The 26755-nt window shown below is 35.6% G+C and overlaps 1 protein-coding gene across 6 annotated transcripts in view; it reads left to right on the forward strand.

Moving 5' to 3' along the window:
* Nucleotides 1-12732, forward strand: part of RTTN (rotatin) — an 86394-nt gene extending 73662 nt beyond the window's left edge. For 5 of the 6 annotated variants that reach the window (XM_026079287.1, XM_026079290.1, XM_026079289.1 and 2 more), the window contains 8 exons: nt 800-894; nt 2634-2711; nt 4551-4677; nt 6438-6637; nt 8447-8714; nt 9976-10079; nt 10448-10517; nt 12280-12732. In XM_026079287.1, coding sequence (XP_025935072.1) covers nt 800-894; nt 2634-2711; nt 4551-4677; nt 6438-6637; nt 8447-8714; nt 9976-10079; nt 10448-10517; nt 12280-12362 — 1025 coding nt within the window. In that variant the 3' untranslated portion in view covers nt 12363-12732. Of the gene's footprint in view, nt 1-799; nt 895-2633; nt 2712-4550; nt 4678-6437; nt 6638-8446; nt 8715-9975; nt 10080-10447; nt 10518-12279 lie in introns of those variants that run through there. The other variant, XR_003255718.1, reaches the window with a different exon arrangement.
* The last annotated feature ends 14023 nt before the right edge of the window (nt 12733-26755 follow it).

Here is a 26755-nt window from a genome sequence, read left to right on the forward strand (position 1 = left end):
CTCTGTCCTTGGAGGTTTTCAAGACCCAACTGGATAAAGCCCCAAATAACCTTGTCAGTTCTTAAAGCTGACTCCTTTGAGTAGGAGGTTGGACTAGATGATCTCTGGAGGTCATCCCTTCCAACATTCATTATTGCATAATCCTGTGATCTTGTAATAACTCAAGGGCTCTAGGTCACAAGAGCCTCTCTTAACATTTTAGATTCTGAGCCACTGGAATGTTTGCTTTCCTTTGTCTCCTCCTCAGGTATAGCAAATCTGCCAAGAGCAAGGGGGAAGATGGGGGTAAGATAAATGTATGTGGTTATTTGCCCTAACCTCTTGAAGGTTCAGCCTTTAGGTTTCTAGGCAGCATTGTTGAAGGAGTCAAAAGTTATGAATTGCAATCCTCTTCCCCACAATTTTTTTTCCAAGGACAACCTTGTTGTCTCCATCTTTGACAGCTATCTGCCTTGTTTCAGCAACCTGTGGAAATACAGAACTATAGATATTAAAAAAAAAATCAGAAAAATTCATCAAAAATCCTCTTCTCTCCATCTTATCAGTTCCTCCTTCTTTCAGAGTTCATCTCACAGAAATTGTTTGCAAGAGGAGACAAATATTTTCTTGGTTCTTGAGATCATCCAACTGTACTCAATCCATCCCAGAGTGTGCTAGTTACTTTCTGAAACCAAAAAGATAGCAATATTTCTTGAACTTTCAGAATTTGGTCATCTGTACCCTTAAGTTTCAGTTCAAGTTGGTAACAGTAATCAAGATAATTGCAAGAAAGATGCATGTTCATGATTTTTTTTTTCAGCTGACCTGATAGACAGCTGTGTAGAACAGATGAAACATATTCATGCACAGATGAATTTGGATTCCCTAAAGCCTGGGAAAACACAGAAAAAAAAGGTAACTGTAAAATCCATAAGGCTGATATGATAAGGCATTTTCAGGTTTTTTATTGAGACAAATACTGTTGGCTTTCTGTCATGGGTGAGACAGAGTAAATGACAACCCATAGTGGATCTGGGTACTGGGGTTTCTTTAARAACCAATGAGTTTAGAGCTTTTACTCTACTTGATTATCTCACACCCTCAATCACTCCATTGCCCAATGTTATGTTCACTGGGTCTTGACCTCCTTCCCCAGCAGGGAGAATTTATCTTTTTTTTCCTTTTTCTTTTAACTGCTGGGAAAAATAATGCATTTGACCTAGCTTTATTCTAAGGAAAAATGGAAGCATTTTACCTGAGATTCCTTTCCTCTCCCGAATAAATTACCATAATGACAACAAATGGCATTAAATGCTTTACAAGACCCAAATGGTTAGCTTAGTCAAGCTTTATTAAAAAAAAAAAAAAGGCTCCTAGTAAAAATGAAGTGTCCCATCATCTGCACCTTCCAACCCCCCCCCCCCCAAAAAAAAAAACCCAAACAAGTAGTGGTATCCACACTATCTGTATCTTTTTAACCTGGTAACAGTTTACACACTAGGTTTTAGTTGTAGTTTATGGCATTTTGTGGGATTCTTTGTAATTTGGGTTTACTGAATAAATAGAGAATTATATATAATGCACATAAGTTCTTGAAGGAACTGTTCAATGTTTGCATTTTATTTACTTAAAAATGGGACAAACCCGTTATAAATGGCATCTGTAATGATGACATGTACGTTCGTCTTTCACCGACTGTGCTTGACTTTTTCATTGCTGTTTTTGAGATAGACTTTTACTTTATCACTAAATGTCATCAGCTGCACATGATATCGTTTAAAGGCAAGTATTGTTGCTTCACTTTATTTGAGATGAGGCCTGAATACTATTTTACATACATCTCTGTTCCTTTATGCTTGATAAAAACAGAAATAGCTGCCTGTGGTGAACGAGCTTATTGGAATTTGATCATCTTTCAGAAGTGGTTTAACATGTCAACCACTTCAAAGTTAGAGGTCAGCCATGGCTAGAGTCCTTTAGTGTCACAGCACAACCATGAAGACAGATGCGTTGTTTACTTCCATAGTTAAATCTCAGCATAGTACCTGGCTGTTCAAAGGTCTGTATTTATCTTCACAATATTCTTATCAGGCTGAAAGTACTTCTATTTCCAATATTAAGGTTAGGGAACTAAGACACAGAGAAGATAAGGATAGATTGGTGTGACTAAATGTAGAGATCTGCGAGATAAAACTAGTTTATCCTTGTTTTATATCCAAAGAAGAAAAATAGATGCTTCTAGGGATGATTCGTCTGGCTTGTCTTACAGGTCTGCTTTATGATAGAATAACTCATACCCCAAAATTGTTCCCTCCTTCCCCTTCATTAGTTGTAAGGGAAATGGAGCTCTACCTTACAGATCTCTGCATTTAGCTGGATCAATCCCTCTAGAAATACTATCTGTGGGTTATAAAGAGAGATGAGGATGACACAAGTAACTTATTGTAAATGTCTGCAGTGTACATGCATGTCTGCCTGTTTAAAGCTAGATGAGATGAATCCTATCTAAGATCAGAAAGAAACTCTACAGAACAGGTTTGACCTGAACATTATCACCTTTAGATTTGCACCTGACCTTTGAAACTCTCTTCTCCCTTGCACAAAATTAATCCTGATTTTATGTTGATGATCTTTAAATACTTTTGTCTAAATAGGAGGATAGCCTTATCAAGCAGTTAAGGTGTGCTATGCAGCTCCTCAGAAATTGTCTCTTTCAAAATGAAGAATGCAAAGTAAGTATTATTATATTAAAATATTGCCACCACATTGAGATAGTGAATAAAGATCATAGATTTGTTCTATTTTGAAAATATTTTCAAGTTGACTAGATTTAAACTTGATATTAATGGCAAGAAATAGTTCAAATTTCATTATTATTCCTGCCCTAGGAATATCTTATGCATGCATTAGATATTCAGTGTTCATATTGAAACATTGTGTCCCAAAGATTGCAGATGACAGTCATCCTTTATACCTATTTCTTCTTGGTTAAAAATCAATCAATCCAATTTTCAAAAGAGATAACATGAAAAATGGATTTGAAGAAAGGTGTGGGGTCATAAGAAAGGAGAATAAGAAAGCCTGTAAAGATTAAAAAAGGATGTGTTCTTTATTTTCCTTACTCTTCTCTCCTTTTCCTTTTCCCTTTCTGAAGGAAAAGAAAATCCCTAAAAATTAATTTGCCATTTACTTTTCATACAGTCTCAGTTAAATTAGTAAAATAATAGCATGTTTTAGACTGATCCTGCAGGGTCCAATTTTGTTTTGATTTTTCTTCATTTCTTTTGCTCAGAATCTTGTCTTCCATTTTTCACTTTACATTCTTCATCACTTCTCTGTGCTTGTTAATTTTTTTTTTTCTATTTCAGCTCTTATCCCTATTTATTTTTCCATGTGGCTCAGATTTTTCTTTCTTTCTTTCTTTCTTTCCTGCATTCTTTCTCTCTGATCACTACTATTCATACTCCTTACAGTTGATACCTTTAACGCAGTTATTTCCAGGTCGCTTTTTCTTTCACAGTTTAATTTGTCTTGGCATTGTGATGCAAATTCTGCTACTTTTAGCAAAGGTCTTAGGGCAACTCGGTGGAAGATTTCCAGACCTTCCAGGAATACTGCTGCTGAGGGCATGTGTTAGCAACTTTTTTGTGTACAGAACACCATTTATATTATGGGCCTGAATAAGCTATTTGGTTATTCCTAAGGTTCCCATATATCAGTGCTTTGACTACAGTGATGCAACCTTTCCCCTGTGGAACCAAGAACTTTTGCTTCACCACCACTGAGGCAGAAACTAGATGAGATTATTGTTGAGTATTTATTTTTTCTTAATTGCCTTCATCAGGGGTCTGCAGAGACAGTTGCTTGAAGGAGAGGTGTTTGCTGTTGATAATTGAAATGTTTTGCTTTTTTTTGCTCTGTAGAGCTCTCCTATGTACTCTCCTGTGTCCTTGCTTTTTGAGTTCTAATAATTAGTATAATTAAGTAGAATAAAATTGTAGACTGGGAACTCGGTTAGAATGAATAAATCTTTATTTTTATTTTATATATCTCATAGTAATTAAAATATTTTAGAGTGGTTCTTGGATAACATCAGTATGGTTTTCCAGAACAATATATTCAGTTCCTAGCAAATAATGTTCAGTAACTATGTATTACAAAGCTGAAGGGAAAAAAAATATCAATATATACATGAGAACTTGCTACCAAAACTTTCTAATATTAAGGTATATATGGCAAAGTGTTGGTATACATATCACTAAAGATAATTTTAAGGTATTCCCTGAAAATAGTTCAATTAAAATATTTAAAACTGAAGATTGATTTTAAGCTATTGTCTTGTGGAATATACTGGAAGTTACTTTGGTGCTCAAATGAGGGTGTCACTTCCCTCTGTACAATCATTTAAAAGAACTAATGGGACAAAATAAGATAAAAATATGCTTCTCCCACTTTATTAAAAAGACCTTCGTGTTAAAGTAAATGTTATTTTAAATTTTTGCTAAAATGGTGTAATCTTTTCAAAATATTAAATAATAGAGTTCTTTAAATTCTTCCTCATACTCTCGCAGATGGCAGCGCTCAAAGCTCATCTTGTTCCTGTTCTGCATTCACTATGGCCATGGTTTTTACTAGATGACTCCTCGATGCAAATAGCTCTGCATTTGCTTTGTGTCTACACTGCAAACTATCCTGCAGGTATGAGAGTCACTCTATGATATAATACATCAAATATTTAACTAGAATAATGAGGATAGAAACAGTATAATAAGGGGAAAAGAATGATGATGTTTACTACTACCATAAGAGCAAAGTACAAAAGCTGGTTCATCACAGTCTGAGAGTTTTGATTTTTAATACATTCAAGATTTTTGCCCAGTTCCTCTTTCAAGACTTTCAATAGCTGGGTTGGTTTAGCAAGAATACAATTATATTAAAGGATTAAATAGCATTTAATTCAAACCATGTCTAAAGGTTATACCGAAAGTCCTGCCAAACTGAGAAGTATACTGTAGAGATACTACTCCCAGGAATTATATCAGAGAGAACATATATCAGTACTTTATACTTTAGCCCTTATTAAGAAGATTCCGTCTTTGACACATTCAATAATCTAGTTTAATTCCCTATTAAAATTCACCCAATTATTTCTGTTATTGGATTCAGTAACTTGTGTTTGACTAAAGTAGTTTTTCATAAGGATTCTCTTTTGATTGGGGGAAATCCTCTATTTCTGTTGATTTGTTTTGTTTTGATGAGTAATTATCCCCACTGTTAAAAACCTGTTCCTTTTTCTGGTATGAATTTGCCTCATTTCATATTCTGGTTATTGACTCAGATTATGATTCTCCAGTGGCTTGAAGAGACCTTTAAGTATCTGTTGATTTCTCCCTGTCAAGCTACCTTCAAGATATGGCATAATTAAAATACATTAACTGCATGAGCTTTTTTACACTCTTTTTAAGTTAATTTCTCCAGGCCCCAAACAGTTCGTGATGCTGTTTTTCATGAACAACATATTTTTTAATATGGACTGAGGAAAGGTCGATACATATTAGCCAACTACAGGATATAGAATTAAATGCAAGGAATGTAATGTCCTGTGATATATTGGAAATCAGGATTGAAGTTTTGATGGCCTTTCTTATTCCTCAGTTGTGTGGCTCTAGGTTGCAATTTTGTTCTCCTTGCTATTAAGGGGATGTGGTTTTGAATTAATCATGTTTTCTCCTGTTGTTCAGGGTAGTTGGCTTATGAGGTGACCCAGACTTAACTGCTCTGAACTCGTTAACCACTTCCCTTTAGTGTCTTTGAACAAAGAAATGCCTGTGGCTGCTTATAGCAGTTAAGAAATGAACTGTCCCATTTTCATTTACTGTTGCCATGTAAGAAAGTAACTGTGGCTGCAGGTGGCAAATGCCACTAAATAAAAATGTGTATATGCATGTTTGTTTACATACATCATGTTTGTAACTTAGTTGTTCCTTGATGTTGTTTTGAGTTTGTAGTTCTGTAGCGTAGAATTTTGCTTGTTATTATGGTACAAGGTAATGACAAATGCAGACAACATTTTTATTTGTCAGAAAAATATTTTAAGAAAAATATTAAAAGTTCGAGAAGAAGTTTAGAGGCTTCTTTTCTGGGACAGTTTCAGTGGGTCACTTCAGATTCTCATGCCAATAATGTCTTAGATGCAGTGTTCCAGTTTTTAAGGAAATACTCTGAAATAAAGCAACAACTTCTCTTTAACAGCAGAATATGCTCTTAGATTTTAGAACAATAGACTGCCATGCCTGTAAACCATCTCATCCAGGTCACTTCTCTACTCAAAGCCCATCCCATTGCTTCACTGTGGTTCAAAAAAAGAAGAAAAAAAAACACCTTGCATCAGTCCCAGCTCAATCTTTTCTTAATGTATATGAAATTTTCTCATGTGATAAGGATTTCATTTCTTTAAGGTTGTGGTTCACTTTGTTGGGCGAGTGGTGGACAACCGCTGCTTCCATCTGTACGAAGTGCAGCTGGCAATTCATTAATGCATAACATCATGAAATTGGCTACCCGAATATCGAATGAGAGCAGCCCAATTCAGCAGATGGTCTTTTGTCTTCTTTCTAACCTTGCTCTATCTCATGACTGTAAAGGCGTTATTCAAAAAGTAAGTAAATAATATTCTTTACTGATTTTAGCACTGCAATGCATGCAATTTCCTTTTCTTAATAAACCCTCAATTTCAATATGGAGTGTCTTGGGATCATGGAAATGCTTCTGCAGGAAGCAAAACCTGTGGGACTTTTGAGTTGTGTTACTGTTCTGTAAGTGCAGCTTGTATTTCAGTCATATTCATAGTAGTCTGGACAGAAATAGCATGTGGAACTACACTATTTATAGTTTTTAATGGTTTTTTTGTAACCTCATTGGGCTGCAGAATTTTTAATATCCCCATATATTATTGGATTATGAGTGTGAGCATACAGTAGAACAAACTGCATGTGAGTAAATGAGAAATTAAGCACTGGATAAATAGTTATACTTTGTGAAGCATAAATCTTGATTAAAAAGTTAAGGTTTTAGAGAAGATGTCATATATACCAGTAATTGGGTGTTAAGTAGAAATCATCTTTTATTATATACACATAAATATTGTCTTTTTCCTTTTTAATTTGTACACTGAATGGTCCTTACACTGTTTTATCAAAAGTTCTTAGAAAGATCTGTTTTTTTCTTTTGTTTTGTTCTTTTTAATTTTACTTTCATCATCTAATGAAATTCAACACCTTGGGACAGGGAGTCAAACTGTGTAGATGATCTAGCATGGTTGTGACCTGATAAAAATAGCTAACACAACAGCAATTATTAAAAGTGTATTAATTTTAGCAGTTTTTGTAGTAGTTTAATTGTAACATTTTCTTTCTTGGGCCTAATTACCTAATAGAAAAGGAGGAAAATATGATCCTTTTATGACAGTAATTATGTTGAAAAATGATTATACTCTTACTGTTATTCTCAGAAACTTTTTTCTAAAAAAGATATCTCAAATGCTTCATTCTATAGAAGCTGGTCTATTAAATGAACTGTTTTGTCTATAGCTCTCCTCAGAGTTTCAGTCTAGTGTAATGTTACTTTTCTTCATTCTTTCTCCTGGGCTCTGCTTGCATAAGTCTAAGAACTGCTAATTCCTTTTGTTAGAATTAAGTCAGCAATATTATACTTGTGTGAACAAAACCACAGTGAGTTTGTCTGCTGGATTGTTTGCTTTGGTGGCCAGATACCTACATGCGTTATTGTATGAGGTCTACGAGGATGGGAATATTTAGCCAAGGACTTTTTTCATGGTAGAAATGTTGTTGTTTACAACATTGCTCTCTTGCAACAGTGGAATAGATTTTTACCTTCTCCAAATCTCCTTAAAGTGGAGATTGTTTGAGAATAGGAATAGTAGTGTGTGAGATATCAAGACAAAGATCTTTCTCTTCAAAGTTTACAAAAATGGGAGGCGGTACTATGCCTAACAGTGAAGGGGACATACTATACTTTTAAGATTTGCTAATAACAAAATAATAATTAATGAATCAAGAACATACTAAATACTATACTGATTTGAATAAATTGTTTCCAGCTTATTTTTGAGCAGAAACTCAAAAGCACAAAGCAAAACAAAAAACTTGTGGAGTGACTGATATTGCCATTTAAATAAATATTTTGTGTTGGACCAACTTTTAAGTATCAGTATTGTGTAAGTTATTATAGAAGTAAATGTATTTTATCAAACTACCTTTTTAAACAAGACATGGATCTCTCATAAATATTTCTTTTAAACATTCTTGAATAATAATGGGTTTCTTGACCAAGAAATAGTATTGATGTTTTATTATACATATTTCAAGTTTACAGATTGGAAGGTCAAACAGCAATGAAAGCATACGATAATACAAATATTAATATCTTGCATGTTTTCTTCCTACAGAGTAACTTCCTGCAGAACTTTCTGTCTCTGTCATTACCAAAAGGAAGTCATAAAAATCTTAGTAATGTGTCTACTCTTTGGCTAAAGCTGCTACTGAACATATCTTTGGGAGAAGATGGACAGCAGATGATTATGAAGATAAATGGTACTTTAGACCAGATTGTGGAGATGTGTAAATACAAACACAAGAGCAACCAACATATAGCACTTCTTATTCTACATAACATCTGTTTTAGTCCAGTTAACAAACCCAAGATACTAGCTAATGGTAAGTATCTGAAAGGTATTGAAACTGTTTTACTCTGAGAATGTGATGTTTTCAAGAATACCAAATTTTCATTGCAATTTGGGTTACTCATCAAGAAATCAATATTGTTACTTAGAAAATATTTTTATAAAAATAATTGTCATTTTCAACATAGAAGTGATTATAGAAATTATATTTTGGCAGAAATGTACTTATAAGAATATATAGCAAAAAAAAAAAAAGGCAAATGTATCAGATAACTAAAACATTTTCAGGATTTGTTCCGAGACTGGTCATTTGAATATAGTAATGCAACATGAATGGAAGTATTTTTACAATTTTCTCATATAGAGAAATATAGTAATGCAAGATGACTCTAAGTATTTTTACAATTTTTTTCAGAGGGAGATTTGAAGGATTCCTTGTGCCAGTCATCTTGAAATAAGCTCCTTCAGATTTTTTTACCACCACAGAAGTTCTTATCTTTCAGTTGGACAGAACCTTATTAGTTCCAACAAATCATAGGTGTTGTGGTGATTGTAGCATATATGTTTAACATAACAACATGGAGTGAACTTCTCTGTGTCTCTCTGTAAAAGCCATATTTTTTTTCTCCATTTAATTGCAAAGAGAAAACTCTTGTCTTCCTTAAGTTCTCAGTAGGTCTTCTGTAGTGTCCTTACTTTTATTTTGTTTTTCCAAGATGCTGATTCACTGCGTTAACTAGACACACATTATTCAATTATATCATCTACTGAGTGCATTTGTTTTATGAAGTAAACAAGCAGACTTGAACAAACAGAGCAGAGTAAGCCTAGGAAATTAAGGGACCTCAGGTGGGGGCCAAATTTCTCATCACTTACAAATCACCTACATAGTAATTACTAAGTAAAAAAAGGAACATCTTAATTTTTATTCCAGTGTGGTTGTAATTGTGGCTACTGGGAGTTATAAAACAGTTTCATGAAAATGACTTACTCAGTACTTATGCATAGGTGATGGCTGTACATTACATGTACATGTTTTACTATTTATGGCTTAATTTTTTAGATATGATTATTTTTGTTTTGCTGTGTGCTTATTAACACTTCTTTACAATGCAATCTGCAAATTTTTCAGACATATTTAGTTAATTTCTGTAATTCCTGTGCCATACCAATATCTGTCATAGATAGATATCATAGAAATAAGCACACTCCAATCATAAAAATACTCAGAAGTGTAAATACTTTTGTGCACTTTTGATGTTTTTTGCTAGGTGATTTTTTTTTTCTCTCATTAGATAAAGCTATCACTGTGCTATCTACCTGTTTGGAAAGTGATAGTCTTGATGTTCAGAGAATTGGAGCAGCTTCACTTTGGGCTTTGCTTCACAACTATCAGAAGGTTCGTATTTGATAAACACTTGTTTAAGAAAAATAAGTGCATTTGAAGGAAAATTTGTAATATTATGCTATAAAATAACCTTTAAATAAATAAAAATAAAGTTTACAGCAGCAGTTCCAATTTTAATCATTTGCTCAGGTCATGTTATACAACATGAAATGTAAGCAGCTTGATGTGGTTTGTGATTGTTTACATAAATGTAAACTGTACAATGATACAGTCATATGCTAATTCTAAAATTCCTGGATATCATGTTCTACTAAATTACTGTCATTTTGTAATTTTAAGTAGAAGAGCTATCTTCATTAATAAAGTGACAACATGTGGGGGAAAAGTAAAACTGCTTTATTTTTGTTTGTGTGTGACAGGCAAAAGTGACTTTGAAGAATCTATCAATAAGGAGGAGAATAGATGAAGCTTATTCTTCAGTGAAGAAAAGTAAGTTTTGAACAAACTGTTTTCCATCTGGAAGAATTATGCCAGTCTGTAATTTTTCCATCAAATAGATCATTAGTACATTCTAAGTTACAGCATCACAGTCAAAAACATAGGTTTTGAGAGGTTATTTTTATCCCTAAAATAACAAATAGTGATACGGTTTATAGTTATGCATCTCTTAAATACAGATATACAAAAATGTCTCTTGGTTAACAAATTGTAAATAAGACCTGAGAAATTGCTAAGGTTAGTTTTAAAGATATGGCAGCAAAATGCTTTCTTTACTATGTGCTGTGCTTTGTTAGTTCTTAAATTTAGTGTTTAGAAAAATTATCCATTTAACATTGAGGTGCTTAATGTTGTTCAACCTTACTGTATTCAACTACACTGAGAACAGATCAGAACCATTCATTGTACCAGTCTGAAAATATTGTACCAAGAGTTAGCTGGCTTTTTGAAAACTTGAGGGTTTTTTTAAGTAACTGAAGATAACTGTACTTTGAGTAGTTTTATACAATATATTACTTTGAACTCAAGAGCATTCATTTTTAAATGATGCTCAGACATTGGTCTGTAGCTGCAACTTCAATAGCTAGCAGTAGGTTTGGTAGTTGCAGTTAAGACTTCAATTTTGCAAGTGTTTCATTTTAAGCTGTTCATTTTTCCACTGATTGCATTTGCTGTATTTTGTACTCAGATAGGTTTACCCGTGCAGGAATTTAAAATTCTAAATTTTCTGGCAGGACGGAATTGCCACAAAATTTCTACTTGCATTGAACACTATTTGGCAATATCCTAACAAGGAGGAGGTGTATTTTTGCTAGAACATTTCATGATAGTTCTTCTTGTGCTATGTAACTCTCATCCCTTGATTTCATCTATGTTCTGTTGTTCCAGATTCTTCCTTTACTAAGTTAACCATCAATCATAACATTATGAAACGTTTTATGTACTCAGTGTGTTATAGCTGATAAAGAATAATACAGATTTATCTGTTTCTTTATAGTATTTGTGGTATATATATCAAAGCACAGATCAAAGATTTTTTTCAAATTAACATGTTGAATCAGCAAGGTAGAAATTTGCAGTTTTTACAGACTAGCACCTCAATATTGATCCCTATTTATTTGTGTACTACTTTAGAACATAAGATCTTAGACTGAAATATTCATTTTGAATTTAAAAAAAAAATTATAATATTGACTATAAAATGCTTTATGGAACTGTAATTTTAACCATTTAGTCATGTGAAGTTGTCATTAATATTTTCCTGCATTAAGTTTCTGAACTAGCCTACCCTAATAAAGCTTTGATCACTTTACAGTGATGTCTGGGTTAATAACCAGAATGATAGATTGTTCTTCTGAGTACAAGTGGAGGAATTTTTCAACACACTTTTTGTTCTTTTTCATTTCCAAATTTGTCCTTCACATGGAGAAAGGACCGTAGAAACAAATATTCCCAGAGGTTTTGGCAACTATCAGGCATACCTGTATTGTAATATAGCATAATCAAAAGGCAGTTTTCATTTCTTTGTCCCAGCTGAGTGAAGGCTTAGACAGCTGCTTAATTCTGTCAAGGTTTCTTAAAAACACATTTTGCAAAATAAAGTATTAGTACTTGATTTGCTGCTCCCAATATAGAGGAAAAAATTAGAAAATAGCATGAATCCTCAACCACACATTTGATATAATCTTTGAAAAAAATCATTTTATGTTAAGAATCAACTAGAAGTTTAAGTCATGTTTTTTCTTCTCCTTAGCTACTCCACAGCCAGAAGGAAATCAGCTAAATGCATACCACTTAAAATGCTTAGAGAATGTAGTGCAGCTTCTCGGTTGTTAACAATTATCAGATGACTTCTCATTTTGAAACTGGACAGCTTGCTCAAGAGGGGACAGGAATTTAAAGAAAATACTTCTAATCCTTGGATTTATGGCAGCAGCATGCTATGGAAGATATTTGCGAAGTCTTTGAGGAAGGAGTTGATCACCTTGAATCAAAGAATTGCACTAAATATGATTTGAAACTATTTGTCTTGTAATCCCAATGGGAAGTTATAATGATGGTACTATCTATAGTACTTATGTAGCAGAAAGAATGTACAGAGGAAACAGATATGAAAAATCAGTAATTTTCTTAAATTATGCATTGCAAATGTTATTGTAAAGTAGTAGAATTGCTGGTTTGGATCAGTTTTAATAAAGTTTTTTTTTTTTAATTCAGTTTAGTATTTGTCATTTATGGATTGTAATTTGCAATGCCACAGGTGAACACAGAGGAAATAGACTTAAGAACTGAAAGTGTTCCCAGGTCAGTCATTGCGTGCTTTACCTATTAGATATAGAATAGAAATGTGGTTTGTTTGTTTTTTTTTGGAGGAGTTTTCAGTTCAAACTGCTGCATTTTTTTCCTTAAATGATAACAATGTGAAAAAGAGCTCCCACTAACTGATACTACAGGTGGCAGTTTTGTTAACACACCAGTTTATAAAGGATATGAGGTATGTGCATCAGTTTTAGTTACAATATTGTAGAAAATACTTTGAGAGACAATCTGTTGGATCCCATTTCATAAACATTTCCAAAAAGAGCACTCTTTCTGCCTTGAGGAAAAAAMCAGTATGTTATTTAGGTCTATGTGTCCTTTAAATTGCTACTATATATTCTGTACAAAATGAGTTTAGGAGGGAAATACATGCCAGAAAATGATGCCTGTCAACATACAGCCAAATTTGCTGCAAACACTTCTGAAATATTTTAGAGGGTATTTATGGATTTCTCTCAACACTTGTAGTTGTGTGAGCTGTCAGCGACAGGTAAAAATGAGCAAACAGAAAGCAAATCTTGGGTAACATCTCTAAAAGACTTGTAGCAAGGTCATGTTTACCTGTCAGTAGCCTTCTCTTCCTAACCAGATAATGAAAGCACTTTCAACAGACAAAACGGGATTTTTTTTTCTTTGACAATGCTTATAAATAATGTGTGATGTGATATTATTTAATAGACATAACCATGATGCTTTTAATGGCTGGATTAGATCACTACCAGAAATGTGACTCTGTATCAGCTAACACAACCCCTCTGAAAACAAAGAAGGGGGAGACCACCCAAGCCTGATTCTTTTCCACTTGATACCTTGCATCATTATTGTAACTTGCAAAGTGGATATTAAATACTGTCATGCTCATCTCAGAGTTTTGCAGAAGTGTAAGCTGCAAGGCAGTCGAGGATCCGAACACTCACAAGTGGGTAGACAGCTCTGGAAGTCGTTATTCTGGGTCTGGCCTATGGAGGAAGGCCTGTTCTCCTCAAATTAGCAACCGTTGGTTCTTTTCAGGCTCTTACGTACTTGCCCCTGGTGATTTCTCTCCTAAGTCAAGTTGTAAATCAGCATGCAGATTGCCAGTTTGCTTCCCTTTTCAGAGACACAAAAAATGAGACCACTCAATGCCAAATTCATTTAAATGAAAATAACTTTATTCATTTAGCAAGACAAAGAGAGAACTCTTTCAAAGTACAGAAATCCACATGGATCTAGTGAGATGAAAGAGGGTGGCATTTTTAAAGCTTATTCAGCTTTAAATCTTGTTTCTATCTGATTCATATTAAAATATTTTTAGGGATTCACAATCTTGGAAATCTCTAACCTTGCAAAGAAAGTAGTATATCCTCAAGAAATAGGAACTATGCTAAGTTGCAGAGCATGAATGAAGAGGTGTTTGAAAGCTTGTAACCCTGATAGCAAACTGATCTCCATCTCTGAACTGTTTAAACCTGCAGAGACAAGAGTTTGCTTATTTAAGGTAGTATCTCTTTACAGCGTATTGGATACTGGTTTGTCTCTTTTCTTCTGAATATCTATAAGCTAGTTATAGCTGAATGGCTTTATTAAATGCAAGTACAATACAATAAGAACGTAAAAGAACTGCATGCCTGTTTTGTATTAAACATTTCTATTTTCCTGAGCTATACATTTTCTTTATGAAATTATTAATATGGAAAAATCCAGATAAATTGCTAATACATTTGTTATTATGGTAAGTCTTACGGTATGAGTGGTGTGTTTGCCCAAACGAGCATGCAGATAACTTCTATTTTCTCAGTATTTTGCAACATCTTAGAGTCATGGAAGGCAGGCGCCTCCCCCCCCCACACACCCCAACCCCCAACGGTGGCATAAGTAAATACTTTTATTTGGTACTGCTTCTCAGAAAAATCACAATATGTGCCCCAAGGGCATGGACATCAAATCTCTATTCACTTTCAATGAAAAGCCTTCACAGAATTTCAGAAGAAAATTGTTTTCAGTTTCTTCGTTGAAACTTCTCCCCTTCAAGATTAAGGAAAATGGAAATTAAAATTAATATTCAAAGGTGAGATTGAAGGACAGCACCTTCTTCATCATTTTTATCTCCTAAACTGAGGGAGATGCAGTAGGTGTGTCCTGCTTCCCAGCATGAGAATATGATCTTATAATGAGGAGGAGGGTTATGAGGACATGTGACCCTATAATTTCTGCTCAGTGATACTAGATGACTGTAATTATGCTCACAGTTGCCTAAAGTCTTAATAGGTTTCATGAAAGAAATTTGAAAACTTGAGACTCATTCACAGTTAAGCTTAATTTCAGAATTTTGGCAGTGCATCTGTTTTCAGGGTTGTGACCTTCAAATTTTAAAAGCTGTAAAATAATTTCTCCTCCTACAGAGGAAAGAGCAATTAAAGTGGAGGGGGATTCCCGGAAGAGACTAAAGAACTTAGACTGAAAGGAAATTTACAGCATGCATCTCGTTTCTTTACTGAAAGGTATTACTATGCAAGTTAGGAGTCTTTTGAAAATCCTTATCCAGGAGAATACGATCAGTTTGCACTAGTGTAGATATGCTATGGTCTTCCTTAGTTACAGTCTTAGTTGTAGTTTATAATTAAGTGGGAAGTTATTTAAATGCAAAAGAGATACATACATAAAATAAAGCTGTTAGATTTTTCAGGACTGATGTGTCATCTATTGCATATTCACAGCTTCCAAAGAGGCTACTGAGACAGTTTCTCAGATATGATTGTCTTTCAGAGAAGTGTTTTATTGTCTTTTAGGAGTAAAAATTGATTAAAAGACATCTGAAGATTTTCCTCCTCCTTTGCTCTAAGGAGTCTAGGGATACTCTACTACCCACTTGGGCTTTCTTCTGATTATAAAAAAAGGATCCCTTCAGACCTTTCCCTCAGATGGCCTCCTAGAGCAATCTTGTGCAGCTACACCAATGCCATAGCAGTCATACTATCAAGGCGTTAGAAGAAAGAGAAACAGTTGCGGTAAATAATTTCATAATTCCTAAATCCTTTTCAGTTCATTTTTTGGCTCCTAGGCCACACTGTGGAAGACATACTTTCTTCATTTATTACCTCTTCCTTAGCCTATTCACTTTTTGGTGATTACCTGACCTCCTTCAGCAGTAAATTAATTGAAGACACCCAAGCAAGATCTATACTAGTAAGTCAAATAATGACAGGAGCCAGTGGAAGGCACAAGAAGTCAAATGTCTATAGTGTTAAACAGTTTGAAGAAGCCTGGCGCAGGTTTGGCATGTACAAGCTACTGCTGTTCCCTGCCCTCAGTTTCCAGGCACAGTTTCGGGGCAAGCGTGGCTCCTCGGCATTGTTTTGGGGAATCTGAAAGAGTTTGGCACTTCGGGCCAGAGTCATCCTCTGGCCTCAGCACCACCTGGGCTTGGGCACGTTGTGTCTGGATACCTGGAGCCTTAGATGCTGTAGATTAACAGCAGGGGGTTTGCAGTTGCGTTTGTTATTCAGCCGGATGTTCCCCCCTCTGAGCCCTAACTCATGTACCACAACCTTTTCAGGAAACAAAACCCTTCTGTGTGAAACCCAGGCCCATTTTCACTGGAAGAGCAGGTTCTTACAGCAGCTGCTTTCTCGTGTCCAAAATGAAGAGTGATAATCTCTCTGGGATTTACAGTAAACAAGCACACTCAAGTTCACAAGTGTGCTCTTTCTTTGTAAACACAGCAGGAAATAATAAAAAGTGTCAATTCTGAATAATCATTCCGAACGTTATGCCGTCGTTCTAGCTGCTTGACTGTTTGCCCGCAGGAGTATGAAGTTTTGCATTTCTGAGATCCTCGTCTTCAGAAGTTTAGTATATTTGTGCAAGTCTTTGCAAGCCAGAAGCATAATTTTAATGGAAATAAATACTGTATATGATTTTTCCTACAATTCTATTATTTTATTCAAAATGGAAATGCTGGGAGACAGTTGCAGTTAGCAGAGTTTTTTAATAAATATGTGCTAGGGCTATTTGGAAACAGGTTCTCTTTTCTTTCCACAAAATTTTTGCATTTCCTTTCCTCTTTAGCTGAAAATAAAAATAATCAACCTTTTAAAGAAATCTCGGGAAACTCATAAATAGATTTTTGGCTTCACATTTCATTTCTATACTTTTTTCAGAATTTTTAAACAAATTTTGAGTAACTTCAACATTAGTGTTTTCCAACTTTTATTCTATCTCTTTTCCTCTGTTTTAGACTATTAACACATTGTTATTCACCTTGTAGATCCAATATTATTTGGGGCCTAAAAATGTAAATTTTTTCTGGCCAGTGATTCTATCCAGTATTTGAATCTTGAATTTGCTTTGGCCTTTCTAATACTTCTTAATAATGTGTGTAATTATGCAGTTGAAATTGTTAGCCACTGTTATCAAACTAATCTGAAACATGATGCTGACATTTTCAGTCATAAAGCCAGACACTTTTCAATAGTTTGTTAATTTGTTGAAAAGAATAAGCATTATTATCATTTTTTATTGTTCTTTATTTTTTCTAAGCAGCATCTGTTGTTACTCCTACTTTCCCCAACATAAGACCAGCATCCGCATGATTTTATTGAAATCGCAGAGGTTAATGGTAATTCTTGCTGCCAAATGCAACTGATGATTTTCAAGAAGCTTGAAGGTATCTGTTGGTCTGTGGTTTTACAAAGCATGGGTGATGCATACAAGCCCCTGTTGTTATTTTTAGCCTGTCAGAGATATGCCTTACAACTTACAGAATGTGCTTTTATCTGCAAAAAGCTGAAAACTTTGCTAATCTTGCTTTCTTCCCTTGTACCTCCAGTGCAAGAAATAATCACAATAGGTAATTGTGATAGACATCTATCAGAAGCAAAGAAGTTTTGTTAATGATAAATTTCTGCATGGTAGCAAAAGTGCCAAGTTCTAAGTATTTTATACAACGTATTGTATGTAGTACTTTAACCTTCAAGCAAAGTTTCTCTGCTTATAATGGAATATTTGTTTAATAAGCATTTGGTAACAAACCTTAACCTTGTAGAATCAAATGTAGCTGATTAAAAAAAAATTTTTTATCATCTCATCTATCGTATTTTATTTACTTAGATATTGTGAGATTTTAAGGCATACAGTGAAATACAACAGAAACCACTTTCAGAATAGAAATAAAAAGTATCCTCAAAAGTCCATAGCTATTTCACAGTAAAATTATACTGGAGGAGAACTGGCCAAAAGCTTTCTCAGCTGAGAGCTGTGCTCGCAGTCCATGAAGACATAGAGCTGAACCTAGTTTCTAAGTGACAGAATAGACTGCATTCACCCACATCTTTTAAACTGGTACGATGGTCAAAGACTCTTGATTCATTTTATTTAGAATAGAAAAGTTCTAGTTAAATGTAGTTTCTAACTTTATTGATAGCAAGGCAAAAATGCAATCAAATTCCTATTTGTTCATTGCTTATCTCTGAAAATGGGAGAAAGCTGATTTAGGTGTGTCCTAGATATTCTTGGATCCTTTGCTTAGAAGGATACATAGAATCTATTGTTTTTCTCATTGATTTGTCAACCGTTTTAGTGCAATACTGGTTCAGCTGGACAGAATTTTTGGAAAAGAAGAAAAAGGCAATACACAAGCAATGCATATCCTTACATACTTTCTGGAAGAGCTATTTTTTCTTCTCACTGGGAGGTAAAACTGCGTGTTTTCTTTTTCTTCTCCTGCTGTAGAAAATGAAATGTGCTTCTAAAAACTACTTCAAGAAGTGTAGGATACTATGAGACAAGAAACACTGCTAGTGATTCAAATGTTTGAAATGTTTAAAGCTATCAGAATACAGGTTTGCAATTCCCAGCGCTTCGTGTAGGTGATACAGGATTTTGTTTACTATTAGAATAAGCAACTTACTTACCCACCTTGTGATTTTTCACAAGTTTTGCCTGTCTTATAAATGGAAGTTTTAGGAATGCTTCATAACTGAGAACGTTTTCAGAAGGCTGATCTGAAACTTAAACACATACAAGGTTATGATCAGTAAGGAATGCCTTTTAAAACCAAATATTCTCTGTTCTCCCTCCTTCAATAACTACTGAGCAGTGCAAGGCTTCACTGTGACGGAACAGAACTGGGGGGAGAGCAGAAATCTTCACTACATATGACTCAGTAACATGTACAGGGAGTTAAATGACTGCCTGTGTCCTTGCTTTGGATCCATGAATAATAAAACATACGTAATCAAAAACTTGCTTGCCAGTTTAGCTGAGGTCTGCATACAGCATACTTAACACGAAGATCATGCCTCCTCAGTTTATCTCCTGTGTCCGGTCTGTATCACAGGCTCCTACATATCCAAGTATCTAGATGTGTGGATATATACCTACTAGACATTTTTATTATAGCATCATCCAGAAGCTAACCTACGTCCCATAGCTGCCGACTTTGCAAAATAATGCCATTTGGTGCCCCCAAAGAATATATATAATCCTTACTTATCTGCTCCGTAAAAAAGTTATCTGTGTCTTCATGGACAAGTATATCCAAGAAACAGAATTATTGTATCTTATTTGATAGTTGTTCAGCTCGTCTGTTGGTAATCGCTACATGTATTTGTTCAGCAGCTGGGTATGACAGGACCACTGCACTTGGGCCTGAGGGACCTGCTGGAGGGAGGGAGAGACTCTCCATGAGAGCTAATGAGCACTCTGCAGTGGCGAAAAAGTTTGGGGCTTCACAAAACTTTCTGCAGAGAGTGTGAGAGGAAGGCAGCAGCCTGCAGCAAAAGCAGGTGCAGGGGTGATGGAAAGACAAGGCTTGTCTTGCTTGTCTCCCAGCTGATTATCATAATTAGATGTTCCTGATGCTGAACGTGAAGAGCAACACAGACACTTCAACTAGCTCCGAGTGCAGCTGTCCACCTTTTCCACGGTTTAGGTTGTCATTTAGGCTGTCAGATTTCTTACCTTACTTCAGAGACCAGCTAGAATGTCCTAGTGCCAATTATTAAACCGAACGATAAGCCTGAGCAATATGAAAGAATTTTAAAAGTTTGACTTTCTAAAGGCTCTTTTGAGAGAACACGGTTGTCAAAAGTCTAGCTGAACTGAGAAAGGTGCATTCTCAACTGAGGCGACAGCAGCCAATGTACTAACATCAGAGTAGCAGTACTGCTCCCATAAACCCAACTTTAGAGTATTTTAGAAAAGCTCAAAATGCTTCCCCTTCAGAAGTGATTTCTACTAAATCAAGAAGGGGAAAATTCTTTCCTGTAAGTTTTTGGTCCAGGACCCTCCGCATTGGACAGTTTGCCCAGAAGGCCATTTCCTGTTGCCATGGCAACTGGAAGGTGACTCACTCTCTGTTTTCATCCCGAGTTTCTTGCCCATCAGGAGATCTTTCCAGAAAGGTATCTTCCAGAGCTGAAGAATAAGAGCTGAATAAAAATTCTGCATTACTTCCAATTTAAGATATTTTATCAGAATTTCAGAGGCTTCCTGAAGCTGGAATTTACTGAATACTGGGCCTATTCATGTGTTTTAATGCCTTTCAGGTTAGATCCTCCACGGTTTAAAAGTCATAAATGGCAAGTAAGTTTCAAGGGCTAAAACAAGCTTCTCCTTGCTTGTAAAGTCAGTGTCACTAGAATTCAAAATGTCTCTGAACTTTTGGTATAGTTTTTAATTTGTTTGTATGAATTAAGTCATCAGCTGCTCCTTAATCCAGAGCCCAGGAAAATGTTTCCTAGATCATTTGGTGTGGTTGCTTTGCACCTGCAAAATGTGCTGTTTCCAGCATTAAAAACAGATAAGTTGCAAACAAGGAATATTTAATTCACCTGCATACTGGTTTCTTACATATTAAAAATGCTCCACTTACTTAAATTAAAGATCTTGTGTTGTCTGAAATTACTGTACATAACGAAAGATTCGCAAAGCATCTTTGCAAAAAGCTTATTCATATGCAAAACTCTCCCCTGCTCTGTGTTCGTACTCCCTTCCAACCACCCCCATACAGCGGGTTGGAAAGTTAGTAATCAAAGGATGGCTAAAATAGCAAGAATTACTTGAAAGTAAATAGTGATGGTTAACATAAAAACTAGTGATTCTTTCTGAAGAAGCTTTTTTTACCATTTTTACATTTAACTTTTATAGAAGAAACAGTATTTTGCTCATTTTGGGTGTTTGTTGGCAGTAATGTGCAGTTCCATTGCTTCTATTTTATAGTCAGTTGCCATTTTCATGTGGGTGGGTTTCTCATACATAAACAGGGCAAAAAAAAATTTAAATAAAGCTATAAATACTATTTTAGGTGGCAAAATGACTGAGGCAAGAGTCAGAAAAATTACTCTGAATATTATTTTTAAATCTGACTTTCTTAATGACAAGAAGTTTGCATCTTCTAGGAACAAAAAGGAGGAAAAAATCTGCCACTAAAGTAGTTCGTAAGGGTTGGTATTCTTCCATCAGTAATACTTAGAGTCTGTGTGTGGTTAAACACGTACTTTGACATTGTGGTTTTTATCCAGTATGGTTTTAAAAGCTTTTCATGACAAAATAACTATCATGCAACATGCAAATAAATTTTTTTATGAGTGTAACAGCAACTGATTTTAAGAAACCAAAGACCATTAAAGTGAATAGAAAGATCTAACTTTAGGAGATATTGGACTAGATCCCAGCAGGGGAAACATTATTGTTTGAAAAAATTCAGTATGGAGGACAGCAGGAATTGAGGTCAAAATGTAATCACCCAGAACGTAGCTCTTCAGGGTAAATTATTTTATACTACCTCTGAACTGAAATATCTCTTAATGGTAATAAATCCCCTTATTTGGTGCTGGGACTGTATTTGCAATAATATATCAGAAGAAAGATCTTTAACAGCCTACATACTTTTTCATATGACTCTTTAGAATATGTGGTGCTTTCTCCCAGACAGGCTGGCATAAATTTATTTTCAGTTTGAGACAAACTCATCAAATGGAAATAGTGGTAGCTGACAAATACTAAACCAAGGGTTTGAAATCTAACTGAAACTATAGGTGAAAAGAAGAGAAAGAGCATAACAAGTAAAATAGCCTGATGTTGTAGTAAACAAGTTCAGAGCATCACAGCTGTACAACACTTGTGAAAACAACCACTATCTGGGCCATCATAGTTTGTTTGAATTTCATTTGTTTGATCTTTATTTTCTTACTTATTTTTGCTTGGTAATGACCTACTTAAGCTGTTTGCCATTACTGCCATTCCAGAAACTTTTGTTGAACCTTACCCCGTGAATTGCAGTCGTCTGGCACTAAACAATCACTTAAGAGAGTAACTGACTACTTTAAGGTTGGATTTTTTTATAGCAATTTAGTTAAAATATTATAAGTTTTTCTATACCAGTGTAAGTATTATTTTATTATTATGACTATTGTAACTATTATACTAACTGTATTAGAGATAACTTTCACATATATGTTTACTTCTCATATATGAATGAAACCATAAATGAATAATAAACTTTTTATTGGTGTAACTGCATCTGTCCAAGGACGATGACATTGCTCTAACTTTAGCAGCACAGAAGTGTAAGTTTTGTGCACAGCAAAGCCCTTGATCTTTTTCATGGAAAACAAAGGGAATGTAAGAAGATCTTGTCTGGCAGTTTTATATTCCTCTGCTGAAAATGTCCTCATTGTGCCGTTCCCCTAAGCTCTGAGAGTAGTTCTTTTTTAGTGTCAGTTAGAAATGTTCTGTCTTGTCTTCTGATTTCACAGAAACTAACCCACTCTGATTTAGAATTACAGGTAATCTGCTGCTGCCCAGCACAGAGTGAAACGGTGTGCAAAGCTGTCCCCAGGGTCTGGCCCTGGCAAACTGGGACTAGCTCACCTGTCTGTAAAGTCAAGCTGGCTGCCACGTGGCGCATTATGAAGCTCAATTTATATTTGCAAGGTGTTTTTGAGTTTTGAAGAAAATGAGGGGTAGAGCTGTGCTTTTGTTCTGTCTTGCCGTCAGTGCATTTTATTGCTGCTGTATTCAAAAGGAATTAGTCTTTTAGTAGTCTCTCTCAGAAGTCCCCTCACAGAGGAATTAAAATGTATGTTTTGGTGAAGACACAGAGATGCCTTATTTGGTAGCTAACAAAACTAACTGTAATTTTTTTTCCCCAGGAATTTCATTGCCTGCAGCAGTGCAACAAACCTGATGGCCTTTTTCAAAAGCAGCAGGTCAGATAGGAAGAAATGAATTCAGAGGGTCAGAAATTTCTCTTTTTAGATGTAATTAACACTGTTAAAGTGTTAATCAGGACTATTTATTTAATCAAAGTGAAATCAAGACTATTTAAGATACTTTAGATACTACCTGTCTCATATAAAGAATGGCTTATATCAGAATGACATGAAATTTGTATCTTTGTTCCCAGAAGACTCTATTCTCCCTTTGATGAATTAACTCAGCTGCCACATTCTGTATATTATATACACGTTTTTTGAAGCAATAGAACTTCTGCTCAAATGGAAGGGGGGCAAATACATTTGTCTCAGATTTAGCAGAGAATACAATTGATTCAGCTGCGGAAAAAAATGCCCATTGAGACTCAAACATAATATCCAGGAAATACCATTTATCATCAACTACAACAAAAAACAACAACAAAAGCCAGAATACAAAGTTCTCAATCACGCCAGGAATCCAGGAACAAAATGTAGTGATAATAATATAAGTATATCTTTTATTTTTTGCTCTGAAAAACAATCAAACAATAAAATACTTCTGCTATGTGTCCAGGTTTCTGGTTGAAAAATAAATATACCTTGTCACTGATACAAATGCCACTGCAAGGAAGCTACAAGATAAACACAATTTTGACCTTGCTTATCTTGATCTAGGCTATTAGCTTGAACAACCTGAAAAATAAAGTTGCCTGTGCGAAAGTCCGACACGTGTGCGAAGAACATTCTCCTGTTAGAACTTTACGAATGAAGTGCGTCCGAAGCCAGCGTCTCTCATCATTATTTCTGATCACCGTAAACTCAGTCAGGCAACTCTGAAGATGCCACAGCAGCGTTAGCCTCCCCCCCATTTAAATTCTTGCTCATGTCACGCTGCAGATTATTCTGGTAAGCCTTCATACGCTTGCACATAAGACGCCATAAACTCAGATCACTACTTTGTCTCTTTTGTTTCTTTTCTTTCATGATAATAAAAAAGAAACAAAATAGCAATTAAGAATAGAAAACCCCTAATGTAGTAAAAGAAGTATCTACAGCTTTTAAAGGTTTTTGAAAGGTTTAAAACGGAATGTATTTCAAACTGGTAGAAGTTTCACACATGCTTTCAACTGAGGGAAATTAAACCAAGGCATAAAAATAAAAGCATAATATTTTTGATTGGTAGCAAATCAATAAAATTTGTTAGGATAGTTGATAAGAGATCCTTTGGCAGGTATGCTACTTTACAGAAATTTTGTGCTTCGTATAGATCACATCTACAGAGTTTAAAAAACCTGTCAGAGATTGGTGCCTCTTTTTATAAACACACTAATGAAACAAAATGCAGTCACAATATTTCAATTCAAAAGATAAATCCTCAAAAAATAACTTGTGATCGTTCTGAAATGGGTGCTCTGATGCAATAGTGATGTAATGTAATCAAACTTTCAGGTTCTTGGAAATCAGCGAGCATGGTTGCTTTGGAAAATAAAAAAAAATCTATATTCCTTCTCAAACTGAAGACACTAATTGAGACTGTGACTCACTATTGCTTTATGTCAGGATAAATATCATTGATTTCTTTGGAACTGCTTTAGCATAAGACAGAAGTAATATGATTGTAGTGAATCAGACAGGAGGTTATGGTACAATTACACTATTTCTACTAAAGGAAATGATTGCAGCAGCTACTCCTTCATTCAGTTAATTCACAGTTGACTGTGACACCTTTGGCTAAGTGAATAAACTTCTGTAAAGCAACATCGTGCTCAGAAACATCTATTCTTGATTTTAGTAGGGAGGGGATTTTCACTTGAAGAATTGCAATGTATTTGTGCATAGGGGTGTAGAGGCGAAAAAAAAAGAGCAACAGATGATCTCTCCCTCTAATGCATTTGTATTTCTTTCAGCCTTTCTTCTGGGGCTGTGAAAGACTGAAGGAATCAGGTGAAAAGCTCAGTAGTGCTCAGATCCTTGGATGCCGGGTGCAGGATAAGATCCTGCGTACAATAGAACAGAATTTTTAATTTCTCTTTAGATTTGTCTTTTGTTGATTCTTCCATTTTATTACCCATATAAGGATTTGGTAGGAGATAGTTGGTCCTATAATATTTCTTTATACTTTTCTCCCCCTCCCTCACTCCTCAGGTCATTTCTCCCCGCTAGAGTGGCGAGAGAGTTTAGTCCCCTATCTCTTCAAGAATTTGCTAACCAATATTTTTTCATTTTCCATTTTGAATATCTTTAAGCAGTATACTTATTAGGGAAGAGGTTGCTAGTTGGTTATGAAGAATGTGGCTGTGCATTTGTGCTAAATTAGCCATCTGCAAATCAGCCCTTTTTGTGTAACGGATCACTAGATCAGGAGGCCTCTGGAGCTAGAACTGTGTCTGCTCCTCCTGAAGTCGCCGTGCCCAGGGTGCAACCTTGCAGTGGCGCTGCCTTGGGCTGGGTTTCATCAGGACACAAGTAGCGAACCACGTCAAGGTAACCCTTCAGAAAGATAGATCTCAAAACTCCTAGGTGTGACAGATTAAATAAAAGAGTTTGAAAATAAATTTCCCCCTGAAGCCTGTGTCCTCACGGGAGCAGTTATTTCCTCCAGTTCTGCTTCGAAGCCTTTCAGCTGCCCATGGCTGCATAAATCTCTGCAGCCCCCAGCGTCTATAAGGCATGCTAAGATGGAGGTGAGGGCTCTTGCGTGCCTCAGGTCCCCCCCTCATTGTCTGGTGGGCACGTGCTCTGCAGGCGCTTTGCTTCGTGACCCCCTGTCCTGCTCACCCGCTGAGCAGCCCCACCAGCACGGACAGTCACCTTTCCCCTTTGCTGCCCAGCGACACCTCCTCCCCCCCTTTTTTTTTTTTCTTAACAGAAAAGCAATATACAGGGCTCCACAAACTGGCAAGAGCGAACAAAGCAGTTGTCTCATTTGCTGCATTCATCGCTACTAACTCCAGGATGTTTGGTGTTGGGGGGGTTTCCTCTGGTTTTAGTTTTCTGGGGTTTTTTATGAGAGGGAGGGAGCTTTTAGATAGCATCAGCAGCTTGACTTGCTCTTGTAAGGACAGAAATGTGCCTTATCAGAAAATGAAAAAGGGTCACTTTGCTGTTTACTAAGCCCTTTTTTTTTTAATAATGGGGCACAAAAAGGACTGAAGAAAAGAAGGTACAAAAGATACCTTTCTTTGTTAGAAAAGTAGACTTTGTCAGGTCCTGGTGGTGCCAACAAAAAAAAGGTTAGAGATGCCATATAAAAAAGATGCATTCTTTTCTCTCTTTAGTGTTCTCTCTGGCTTTTGAAGGCCATTTTTACAGCCATAAACTTATTTGCCATGTATAAGTTACAGATCTTTCTTGGAGACATGGCTAAGCTGACAACATCATAATTCAGGGTGGCCTCAGCCTTAGCTGACCTGCCTCTGCAGGAAGGCTTTACACCCTGGCTCTAGCTGAGGGCAGGGCTTAGGAAACAGCTCTGGCAGCCTCTGCCAACAAGAGACAAACTCAGCAATACGCAGTTCCTGAAAGTGGCTTTTAACAGTTTTAAAGTAAGAGCGCATTACTTTTTAGGGAAATGATTGACATAAAAAGCATAGTAGAACCAGAAAAAGAAATAATTCTGGAAAGATAACAGGTGCACCAGAAGGGCTGTGTCTGGAAATGGAAGAATCTATTTCCCAGTCCAACAAGGGATTTGTTTGAGAGCCTTGGAAGTCTTTTTGCTTTGATTTTTCT

Source organism: Apteryx rowi, unplaced genomic scaffold (assembly GCF_003343035.1).
Source record: "Apteryx rowi isolate R43461 unplaced genomic scaffold, aptRow1 scaffold_499, whole genome shotgun sequence".
Lineage (NCBI taxonomy): Eukaryota > Metazoa > Chordata > Aves > Apterygiformes > Apterygidae > Apteryx > Apteryx rowi.